Raw genomic sequence first — 12,324 nt, forward strand, 5'->3', positions numbered from 1 at the left:
TTTCATGTCTACAAGTGAAAGCTACGTGCTTGTTAGACAAATTAATCGCTTACCTTTTACACCAGACACCACTGTGTATATGAAAAACTTGTCTTTATTCTTCTTTGGTCCGAAGCCCATGCATTTCACTGTCCTCTTAACCGCGAATGGAGGTCTGTGACGTCATTTTTGTTGCGTGTGCTCGCGCACATCGGCGGCTGCTGCCTCGTGGAAAGAACGTGCGCCACTTATTATGGACACTAAATTCCTTGGTTCAGTATCCCTTTAATGTCCTCGGGAAAATACATGTACCACGAAACACAAAATATAGCGGGAAAAGACGAGAATTTGGCCGCCAGCACCGTTTGAAACTGCGCCTACGCAGGCTGCGCCTATTGAAATCACAGTCCACTCGGTTAGGGTTAGGAGGGACGCCGGTGAGAGTCTAGCCTCAAACTCAGTGACTGGGCTCGAAAGCGGTTTGTTGCCCCTGGGGTCGAGTGTTTTTTGGAAAGGTGTATACTCCGACGTCGTGGCGTAACCGACGCGACCGGCGGCGTTCGACGCCGTCTGACCGCCTCGACGCCAAAATGGAGCATGCCGTATTCCGCGCCGGCCGCGCCGGCGACGCCGGACCAGGATGCATCACGCGCTGGCTCCCGGCAGCCCTCGCGCGGGCAGCGCGGCGAATACGAGCAATAGCAGACGACGGGAGCACTTCATGTGGCGCCATGTTCGAAGAATCCGACTCGGTCGTGGAGAAGCTCATCGAGGGAGTTCGTCTTCACCCATGTGTTTACGACACGAGGAAGCTCGAATACCGCGACACGGCCAGGAAAGACAATGCTTGGGAGGCCATCCGGGAGCTGTGCGGTCTCCCCACAGGTAAGCTATTTCGTTGCTCCGCACATCGCGTCTGTGCTTATCGCAGTGCTGTGTTCCGCTGCTGCAGCAGACGCGATCATGTTTTGTAATTTGCTTGAAAGGTGAAACTTTATATAAAAACCCTTCACTGACCTTTCGTGGTGAACGTAGCGGTCGTGGTCGGATAAAAAGAGAGAGCGGATACGCAACGGAGTTTCTTATTGGCTAGGGATAATCCGTCGTGGTAGTTGAGGGGTGGGGGAGAGCGAGCAGCGGCTTTGCACGATCCACTTGTGCTTATATAGATTGTAAAAAAAAAAAAAGAAAAAAAGAATGCAATGTGCTTTAAAGAAAAGGTGTAGAGATGAAGAGAAGCATGCGCGTATGAGGCGGCTGGTGAACGGCGAGCGGGCCCGGCTTGGACGTGCGCCAACTGTGCTTTCGCACCTTAGTGGAGCTTTTGACAGATTGCCCAAAACCAGAGAATTTGTTTTTATTTTCAGTTGGAGACTGCCAAAAACTGTGGAAGAGGCTGCGTGACCGCTTCACGCGTGAAACCAGGGCCCTAGAACTCACGAAGCGAAGCGGCAGCGGGTTCGTCGCCAGGCACACCTGGGAATTCATGCAGGCCATGGAATTTTATAAAAACTGTGGCCGTCCTAAAAAGTGAGATTTTGAACCATTGTCGAGCGTGGTATGAGGAATTTAAGCGTTGAAACAGACTCGTGTCGTAGATTGAGTTACACATTTTGGTCACAATCCTGTTCTCGGGAATTATAGATACAGGCCTGACGAGAGTTACGGAACCGTCAGTGAAATCGCAAAAACGTACTAGAATGCCGCTTTATTTCTTTCGATCGAACACTGGGGGCATAGCAGCAGTAGCGAACGTCCGACACCAATGACCTCTTGGATGGAATAGTGGATGGAATTCTTTAATCACGTTGGACGCAGCCGCGTCTGTGTACAACGCGGCTGAGACAGGCAGGCTTTGCATTGAGCGAGCCCCCCGCACTGCTGAGAGTTTTTTTCGAGTGTGTAAAGAAGATAAATAAAAGAAACGGTCCGCCTTCATTGCCTTCTTCATATGTTCGCCGGTATCGCCACACATAACCAAAATAGCGAACAAAACAAAGGTGAAAATACTTCCCATGGCTTCAAGCAAGCTTGGCACGCTGTGCAGAAGAATGCATAGCATTGTGCGTTAATTGATGAACACGTTTAATGCTGGTTAGTATTTATCCCCGATTAATTAGTCAGAAGTCAACCTTCCTGGTAATTTACACATGTGAAACCTCGTATCTCCCAATTGAGGGATATGGTCGGATGTTCTGCAGAAATACTTCACTTGTACTTTAAAATGCGGACAGACCACCGTCATGAAAATGTTTATATGCGTTTGTTTCTTCCCTTCCCTCACACACAAAAACAAACAAATAAAATGGCGTCGATAGGCGCAATATTTTTGTTTATTGTGCTTGCTTTATTTAGGGCGGTACAGCGTAGCTCTAATTTTACAGTGATTCAGAAATAAAACTTATACCAGTGAAAAAGCAGTGAGTGCGCAGGCAAGGTGGTGGATGTTGATCATAATGTAGAAAAACCCGAGAATGTTGTAAAAGCAGGGGAACGGTGTCGAAGAGGAAAGACAGGGGAAGAGAACGTCTTATACCAGTGTCAGACGGCGTTCTAAAGATCCTTTTCACTAAGCTCCTGTATAAAATCGGAAAACCAGCGCACGCCGTAGGGTACGGGCGCACTCAACATCGTGAGCAGATTGGCCGATTTTATAAAGGAGCTTAGTTTAAAAGGACCTTTAGAACGTCGTCTGACACGGGGATTACTAACCTGATAAACATATTAAGACATTTTTTATTCCTTTCGAAATATCAAATATATGTGAAGCATTTTGCTCATGTGATAATGGTTTTGCTTGCTAAGTGGATTATGTTTCTGTTCCTGTAGAACGGCGTGCAACCTGGACACAAGACCACTAGCAATGGACGCCGACGGGGATGTCGCGGCAGAAGACCTTTTTCATTTGATCCAGAGTGGCGCACCGTCGCCTTCTGAGGACAACTGCACTGATTTGGAGCAGATGGAAGTGGGCCAATCACAGCTAAATAATGATGGTGATGAGCCCGCTCTGCGTGCAACGACGGGGGTGTCGTCAGGCGCTCCGAAAAAGCGTAAAAAAGTGGCGAATTTGAGCAGCAGCTGCTCTACCAGCTGGACAAGAAAATGACGGAAAATGAGGCTTTTGGCATGTCCATTGGTATGAGCCTGGACAGGTTGTTTAGGCCTGACGCAGCAAAGTGCAAGGCACAAATAATGGACATCATTGCAGAATATGACAACTAATTATTGACAAATGCTGCAATTACTTCCGTTACTGTATGTTTTTATAACAAAGCAAGAAACTGCTGCTGTGTTTTTTTTTAATTTTTTATGCTTCTACTTGGATTGACGTGACTCAAACTCCAATAAAATAATTTTATGAACAAAGTATTAAAAAAAAAAGATCCGTGCGTAATACTTTTAGCGCCCGACACCTTGTGAGACACAAGTCGAAACACCACTATAAAAAGTAAAAACACGAGTCATTGACTTTTAGTCCTACTAGACTTAATAAAATGTCTGCCTAAGCACAAAAACTTAGGTGGGAAGGCAACTTTTTGCCACAAATGCCTCAGAACAGTGAATAAAGCAACACACAATCCGATGCGAAATAATTCTTTAAAAAAGCAACACAGATAGCACAGAGTGAAAGGCAAGGTAATTTTTTTATATATAATAAGTTCTCACAATCTCGTGATGTCTATCAAAGGTAATACAAATGATCAATTGCTTCTGCAGACTGACCCACGAACAGCACCAAAAGCCGGCAACATCTCACAGACTTGTGTTTCAAATGGCTGGCATCGAAGCAATGGCTAGCTAAAATAATTGATTCTGCGTTACTTAACTTACAAGGAAACATGTTTATTGCCCGGAAAAGGCCCGGCATGTCTTAAAATAAATTCTCGTCGAAACAATAAATAGAAAAAAAAATAATCGCGCCCACTATTTACGTGGCGATGTGTAATTCTTGTTTTGATGGCGGCGATGGTAAAACTATACCGTATTACAATGATGATGATTAAGATGGTGCTCTATTTCCGACTCTGCTCCCTCGTCTCACGTCTTCCCGGAGCGCGGGGAAAAAAGAAACTCTTCGGAGTAATGGCGTATATAGAGTACACTCCTAATCATCATTGTAAGGGAATAGTTTCTGTAGAGATAGAGAAAAAAATGCGTCTTGCGGCATACATATGTGGCAAAGAACATTTTTTTCAACGACTATTTATTTTGAGACATGCCTGTAGTATCCAGGCAGTAAAAATTGTGTTTTATAAATTTATTGTTTTTTAAGGAAAGGAAGAACGTTATATAGAAGTCATGCAGCGCCTTCATTTTAGGCTAGAAGAGAACTGGCTGACATAGAATGTCTTTTACCATTTAACCACTGCAGCAGGAAAAATGCATGCGAAAACAATAAACAAATCAGGTTCAAGAATGAACACTTCCAGCACAAACAAATAAGGCTGACACAAGTAGCCAAGCAAAAAAATGTGGACGCGCACAAGCCGCTCTCAAATTGTTAACAAGACTGGCAGATGCAAAATATAACACAATTTTCCACTTGCCTGCTCTAGACTGCTCTATCTGGGCATATGCCCAGATAGAGCAGTCTAGAGCAGGCAAGTGGAAAATTGTGTTATATTCTGTTTGCGAAGATTGTTGTGCTAACACAGGTTCACGTATTAGCTGCGCCTAACAACTTCCAGCTGCCATGGCAGGGAGCCTTCTTCAGACATGAAATAATCTGAGATCTCATCTCTCATGTCTACGGCTGCTTGAGCAGGGCGCTTGCCGGCCGCTGCAGTGCAAGTGCCAATTTGCGACACTGTCTGTCTCCACTGACCTTCCTGCACCGCCCGCCCCTGTGGCCTGTCGCCATAATCATTTGGACAGTATGCGTTATCAGACATGAGAAAGTTATGCAAACATACTGCTGCCTTTATCATGTCAGTGACAAGCTCGACGTCACCTTCGACAGTTCCAAGGAACACACGCCACCTGGAGACTAAAATGCCAAAAGCGTTTTCGACACATCGGCGCGCCCTGGAAAGACGGTAATTGAAAACCTTTTTGTTGTCATCGAGACTCCTTCCTGGGTACGGGCGCATTAAGTACGTGCTCAAGGGAAAAGCAGCGTCGCCGAGTAAACAGACGGGCCACCTAGACACACCCGAGGGCAGCCCGAGAGTGTTGGCTCCAAAGTGACGTCTGATGGCACTTTCCCTGAAGAAAGAGCCATCTGACATGCGTCTCTGTGCCCCTACATCTACTAGAGTAAACCTGTAGTTGGCGTCTGCGACAGCGAGCAGGAGCAAGGAATAAAACCCTTTATAATTATAACAATCTGACCCACTGTTGTCTGGGCACTTAATAGAAAAGTGCTTCCCGTCAATGCTACCGATGGCATTCGGGAAATTCCACTTCGCACAAAACTCCTGCCGTATTCTTTCCCACTTCAACGTGGTAGGCTTTTCCAGTACCACAGGAGACAGACAGTCCCAGATGGCCGGCAAGGTTTCTCTCAGAATCCCAGAGACTGTCGAGGCGTGCATTCTGTAGCTCATGGCCAAATCCTGCATTGATCCTCCGGTAGCCAGGAATCTAGAAAAAATTATATTGACATATTAACCTCAACCTGACGTGCTTTTGCGATGCAGGATTTTGTGATAGAAGTGTGGTATGTTCTATAAAACTGTGTTGAAAACAGATTTGTTATTGTTATGAAGCCAGTGAAGCTGTAAAATATTTTTCTACCATGCTGTTGAATGTGAAGGTGATACATTAACAGCCGGAGAAGGGCTTGTGGGAGGACTTTTGGTATCCCCTCAGGTTTATTCGCAAGGGAATGAACAGTGATCAGTGTACAGTATTACACAATATATATATAAAGTATTGCAAACATAATAATTTTGTTAGAAAGACGAACAGATCCTATTTACCTCAACGTAACTGCGAGCCTTTCTCCAGGGGAGATTGGCCTCCTGTGGGTTGGTGCGTGGAGGATTCGGTGATACACAAAGCTCAACAGTCGATCAAATGATGCCTTGGTCATCCTGCATGAACACAATGACACAGTGACCCAACATGAACAGGTATTCCTCAGCAGAAGTTTTCAAAATCTACACTTTGAAATAAAGCTTTAGGCATCATACCAGCCTAAGCACGTCATAATGGAGTTTCCTCCTATTGTTATGTTTTATATGGAAGCGACGGGAAGTTCCCAGGATGGCTGTTTGATTGAGCTTGGCAGCTTATACTGCTACTATAAACAACCCTAATATATTTTTACAAGAAACAAACCTGCCCATTCTGCTGAATTTCAAAGTTGCAAGCTCGTGACACTGGTGAAGGCACTCTTGTAAGCCACTTCACTACAACGAAACGGCTCTCGACACTGTCCCTTGAACACAATTGTTGGCTGCTGCCATATAAGGGGGAGCAACCGATATCAGCCCGGATTTGCCAACGGAACGTCTAGCTTATGAAGCTTGGCTTCATCAGCTATATGTTCCGTCTCAGCTTGCCCTCATGAGCTTTGAACGGAACGTCTAGCTTCATCAGCTAGAGCTAGACGTTCCGTCCCACCTTGCCTTCATCAGCTTTACAGAAATAATACTGGAAACAACGCGCAGTATTTTTCGCGTCGGGAAGCTTGCGCTCCCAAACAGTACGCCGCAAGCTCGATCATTTTTTAATACTTTTATGACACCGAAATTGCCGTAAGTTCAATATCCCTTTTGAGCGTGCATTCAGTTACCTGAAATACTTGAAGTGGTATTCGGGGTCCCTCTCTCGCAGCTCCTGGACGAGGCGGTGGTATTCCCCGTAGACCGTGCGCTTGTCAAAGATTTGCCGTATGTACATTGACCGCCTACGCTTGCGGCGCAGGCGGTGCACCAACAGTGCAAGCGCGAGTTTTCGTCGGGCAAGGTACGTCCACGCCATCGCTCGAACTTGGCGCTCAAGAAGCGCGAGAATTCTCGTCTGCTATTCAAAATGAAAAGGAACCGGAAATGGCTGGATGGATGGATGGATGAATACGGCTGAGCCCTTTGGATCGGGCGGTAGCTTACGCCACCTAGCCCTTTTGTTTTACCATTTAAGCTTAGAATATTTAAATGTGAAATCTATATTCACTCCGCAGTGCAAAGAAAGTGAGGCTATGAAACCCCCTTGCCATCAGTGATTAAGAAAATACCTAGTTTTCTCTCGATTTCTGCCACCATTCACTTAATCTTTGCTTGGTAATCTCTACAGTCTTGAAATCCACTCTCCCTTCGCTGTCTCTAAAACCCAATGACTTTATTAAATCTATGTTGTCTTCGGTAGGCATAGGGTGAAGCCCTTTACAGTAGAGTATCAAGTGCTCAGCCGTCTCGTCCTCCTCTCCACAAGCAGTGCACACTGTATCAATTTCCTGGTACTTCACACTGTATGTTCTGGTTCGCAGAACACCCGTTCTTGCCTCAAACAGCAATGAGCTTCCCCTAGAATTGTCATAAATGCTTTCTTTGGCAATAACTCTTTTGTTTAATCTATAGCTTTCCAGAGCAGTCTTTGTCTGCATTCCCTCTAGCCACCGATCTCTTTCTGTGGCCTTAACTTTCTTCTTAACTGAGACTTGCTCTTCCGTATCTTCGCTATAGCCCAAAAACCTTCCTCTTAATTTCCTAGTGCGCTGTCTCCACTTTGTGTCTACACTCCTCATGTATAAATAGCTGAAAACCTTTCGTGCCCATTGCTCCCCATCCATTAGCCTCAACCTATCCTCAAATTCTACCTTGCTCACCGCTTCCCTGCTCTCAAATGATGCCCATCCCATGTCTCCTTGTACTCCCTGGTTTGGCGTTTTGCAATGCGCCCCCAAAGCCAGTCTACCTACTCCGCGCTGTTTTATTTCTAGTTTCGCATGCACTTCGGATTTCATGCATAGCACTGCGTTTCCAAAAGTCAAGCCAGGCACCATGACCCCTTACCAAATCTCTCTCACCACCTCATACCTGTTGTAATTCCAAAGTGCTCTATTTTTCATTACAGCTGCATTTCTGTTGCCCTTACCTATTATATACTTTTCATGGTCTCTGAGATATTCTGCACCATCACATATCCATACTCCTAGATACTTGTATTTACTAGCTCTCTCAACTGTAATATTCTGTATCTTCAGCCTCTCAACTTCCTCCTCGTTAAAAATCATGACTGCCGATTTTTCGCTACTGAATTCTAAACCTAATTCCTCTCCTTCCCTACCACAGATGCTCATTAATTCCTGCAACTCTGTCCTGTTGTTAGCCATTAGTACAATATCGTCCGCATACATCAATCCCGGTAAGGATTGCTGAATTTTTTGGCCTAGCTTACTGTAAGAAAGGTTGAACCCAAGCCCACTCTTCTCTAGTCTATCCTCCAATCCTCTCAGATACAACATAAACAGCAAAGGCGATAACGGGCACCCCTGCCTAAGGCCTCGTCTTATCTCTATTTTCCCTGTCGCCTTTCCTTCCCATGTTATAATCACCTTGTTATCTTTGTAAATGTTCCTTAATAGTGCTGTTAGTCCTTCATCTAGGTTTAAGTTCTCCATTATGTCCCACAAGTTTCTTTGGTTCACATTGTCATAGGCACCCTTGATATCCAGAAATGCCAGCCAGAGCTGTCTGTTTTCTTTTTGCGCTATTTCTATACACTGTGTTAGAGAAAATAAGTTGTCCTCCAACCTTCTTTGTTTTCGAAACCCGTTCTGTAACTCGCCCAGTATGCCCTCGCAATCTACCCATTCCTCCAGTCTGTTCTTTATAATCTGCATTACCAACCTGTAAATAACCGGTGTCACGGTTATAGGACGATAATTCCTAATATCAGACTTATCTCCCTTTCCCTTATATATCATACTCATCCTACTAAGCCTCCATTCATCTGGAATATTTCCTTTTGTTATCATGGTACTCACTACCTCCCTTAGTTTTGCCTTAGATTTAGGACCCAAATTCTTCACCAGCTTGATAGGGATACCATCTGTGCCTGTCGACGTGCCACTAGGGACTCTTCGTTCCGCCTTTTCCCATTCTCTTTGTCCAAAATCCGCGATGTCACAAACTGGACTGGTACTTCCTTCGGTTCTCCTATCTTCCACATGTACCCGTTCCCGAAATTTCTCCTCCATCACTGCTCCTATATATTGTATCGCATCATCTCCCTCTAATTGATCTCCCTGATGCGAGAGTATAAACCTCTGTCTAGCTTGCGTTGTTTCACCGAGTGAGTTCAAGTGCTCCCAAAACTTCTTGGCAGCATTTCTATCTTTCTTACTTACATTACTCATCCATTCCTCACCCTTTCTCTGAATTTTCGCATTGATCAAACTGGATCAAACTGGGCGCACTCTCGCAGGAAGCGCACCCTCGTAGCCAGATTGTGCGCAAGCGCCGCGCTGGCGACCCACCGACGCGCGCCGCGGGAGTCGCCAGGGCCGCCGCCGGAGTATAGAAAGGTCGAATTTTTGACGCGCGCGGCGTGACCGACGTGACGTAGCCGACTTCGGCCAGCGTTCGCCTGCGCGCGCGTTACGTCGGAGTATAACAGAGCCTTAAGAAGTGTTACGGCATTTAGATATTGTTGACTTTCTTCTCTATATCTCTGTCTTCTTTGTGATCGCTATGTCGTTGACTTCCTGCCTCTGCGTATCTCTATATTTTTCTCTCTTTCTTTATTTTCGCATTCTCTCTCTATCGTTCTTTCAGGCCCATCAAAACACAGAAATTTGGTGTACACCGGTGCTGTTCATTCGCTGCAACTCTTTTCCGAGTGTGACTGCTGATGCGGAAATGCGGGAGTTCAGGATGAGCTACACCACCTAAATCTGCCTGAAGCGAAAGTCAAATACGATGCTTATCTGCTTCTCGAAAGAAAGTTGAGATTAGGATTCAATGAACTTCGCATCTACAACGGATTATGCAACTCCCAGCATTCGCGAACCGGGGATTCATCAAACGCTATCGTCTTCAGCAGAATCCACTGATCAATCCGTCAGTGCCGAGCCTTTTCCAATCCCTGAAGCCACTCATCCGAATAACCTCGGAATCTATGCCTGCAATTTGGTGAGTTGGTGATTCGGTATCGATACCCTCCCGTTGCTCAAACTTGTGCACTAATTTCATCAGATTAGATTACAATTTATACTTACTTAAAAGAAACGTTTTAAATATTTTATCATCCTTCCGTCTGGGTATTTATGTCGATGATTTTATTAGTTTTCAAGTAATACATTACTGAAACTTTTTTTTCCAAGACCACAAATTACTTTTGCCTCTAGGTAGCCGAGTTTTCTGCTCCCATATACGATGGCGAGGCGCGGCCATGCGGCAATGCAGCACCGGGAGGACACGTGGTTGGCTCGGACAGCGCGCATTGAGTCGAAGGAGCCGTAGCTTTGTCGTCTGCGAAGTTACGTGGAACGGAGTATACGATGAACAACTAGGATTTCATAAATACCTACTTTTCGCCAATTTAGCGATTTGAAAATAACCACGAACAGTTTGTCCTGGGACTAATTTCCCGCATGATAATTACTACACCACGGATCATCAAAACTTGTGCTGTCGAAATAATTCAGAAGCTGGTTCATTTCCCAGTTACATGTCCAGCGGGGCAATCTCAACACAGCAGGTCGAATTTCGTTTATCCGGAAATAGCTTGGAAATCAATAAAAAAAAAAGTTTGCATAGCTTTCGTAAGCCTTGTAATACTCGCCCCCCCCCCCCCCCCCTCCCCCACGACAAATCCTAGGTGCGCCAATGAGTGTAATTAGACGCGCTGCGCGTGCTGGTGTCTGCAGCCCTGACTGCTAGCAAGCAAAAAAGAAAACAAACACTTTGCACGCGTGTTCTTAAACTCCCCGTTTTGTCTATTTACTTCTAATCTTTAGAGGCATATGCCAATCGCGTGTGATCTATGGGTAATTTGGCAAAAGCTCTATTGGTCTCCAAGGAAGTTAAAAATATGACGATTCTTTTCTGTACTGATTTTCTTGGGGTTTTTGAACATAAGATACGCTCGACAAAACAAACTCTGTATTAATGTAAATAAATCATGTTAAAATTGTTATTAGCTATACTTAGGGCCGGTTGCACCAACGCCGCTTACCTTAACCCAAAGCGTCACTTTCCTAAGCCGGCTTAGCGCCCTAAACCGAGCTTAGGTAAGCACGGGTTTAAATTCCGGTTGCACCAACGTTAAGCCGGCTTTACAGACGCGCCCCTAGCTAAACGCTGGATTTGCGTAGGGAATCTAGGGACAAACAGAGCAAACTAGGGAACGTTCAGAGCGACAAATACGATTGGCGGAGAGGAATCACGTGATGTAAACAAAAAAACAAAAAAAACTGCCGTAGTAGTTGTCGTCGGCGTCTGCTTTTCGCTGTATTTCTTCGGTGAGTAACAAATTAAAGGTCTCCAAATTCAATCATTTTTTCGTTTAACTTTCAATAACAGAAGTCAAAGCTTCAAATAAACACGAATGCCCTTTACATCTGTGATTGTGTGTTTAATATCGGTTGATAACAGGATATTTTGACAGTGGTAGTAGTTTTAGTGCTCACATTTTGAGGCGAAAGAGCCATCGGGGGCCCCAAATCTCACCGAACGCGTGAACGACACTCTACTCGCTACATCGCTGAAGACAAAACATTATGGATATAAGTCGGCAGGTAAGATGACTACTAAAACCAAGTCAAGCCTGAGACCGATGAAGTTCAAAACAGTGACGAACTCGCCACGGCAGCTGCGAAAATGCCCGGAAATCGTCGAATAGAAGTCGTCGAGAGGTCAGGTCACGAGACCTTGCATCGACGGTGCTCGTTGCTATCAGCAAGGTGAAAGAACTGCACTGTACCGTCGTTGAACATCCGCTGCAGCCTCAAACGGACTTCAATTTCAAACTGTCGAGTTCAGAAAAAAAAAAAAAAACCCTCACTAGTACATTACATTGTGCCGATAAGAACGGTCGTCTCTTCGCATCACCTGCCCCAGCCTGCCACGATACAGCAATGCACGAATCTAACATAGTAGTCGTTACGATTTGTCGTCGCCACGAATGAAAGATATAAAGCAAGATATTCCTAAAAAATCGCGATCACCAAAAAAGTTACGGAGGACACAACAAGGCGCAACTTTCAACTGAATTTTATTGAAAACGTGTTCCGGTATATAGTCTCAACCATCGTCACAATGACAACAAACCACAAAAGTAAAGGGAAAACACCATCACAGAGCACAACTCGGAAACAACAGTATCTCGTTCTCGGGAAACGAATGAAAGATATAAAGCAAAGTATATAAAAAAAAAAATGCGATCACCAAAAAA

The 12,324-nt window shown here is 45.1% G+C and overlaps 2 protein-coding genes across 2 annotated transcripts; one reads left to right on the forward strand and one right to left on the reverse strand.

Annotated features, from left to right (window-relative positions):
• The first annotated feature begins 695 nt into the window (after window positions 1-695).
• Window positions 696-3,204, forward strand: LOC120840686. Its single transcript, XM_042292698.1, has 4 exons — window positions 696-864; window positions 1,347-1,509; window positions 2,809-2,947; window positions 3,058-3,204. Exons 1-4 carry the CDS (start codon window positions 711-713, stop codon window positions 3,202-3,204), a joined length of 603 nt encoding a protein of 200 aa, XP_042148632.1. The 5' UTR covers window positions 696-710.
• Window positions 3,205-5,083: 1,879 nt separating this feature from the next.
• LOC121046730 lies at window positions 5,084-6,909 on the reverse strand. Its single transcript, XM_040501272.1, has 4 exons — window positions 6,722-6,909; window positions 5,904-6,017; window positions 5,318-5,565; window positions 5,084-5,187 (listed from the first exon to the last, which is right to left on the reverse strand). Exons 1-4 carry the CDS (start codon window positions 6,907-6,909, stop codon window positions 5,084-5,086), a joined length of 654 nt encoding a protein of 217 aa, XP_040357206.1.
• Between the last annotated feature and the right edge of the window lie 5,415 nt (window positions 6,910-12,324).

This window comes from Ixodes scapularis, unplaced genomic scaffold (assembly GCF_016920785.2).
Source record: "Ixodes scapularis isolate PalLabHiFi unplaced genomic scaffold, ASM1692078v2 PGA_scaffold3__209_contigs__length_174095766, whole genome shotgun sequence".
In the NCBI taxonomy this organism is placed as follows: Eukaryota; Metazoa; Arthropoda; class Arachnida; order Ixodida; family Ixodidae; genus Ixodes; species Ixodes scapularis.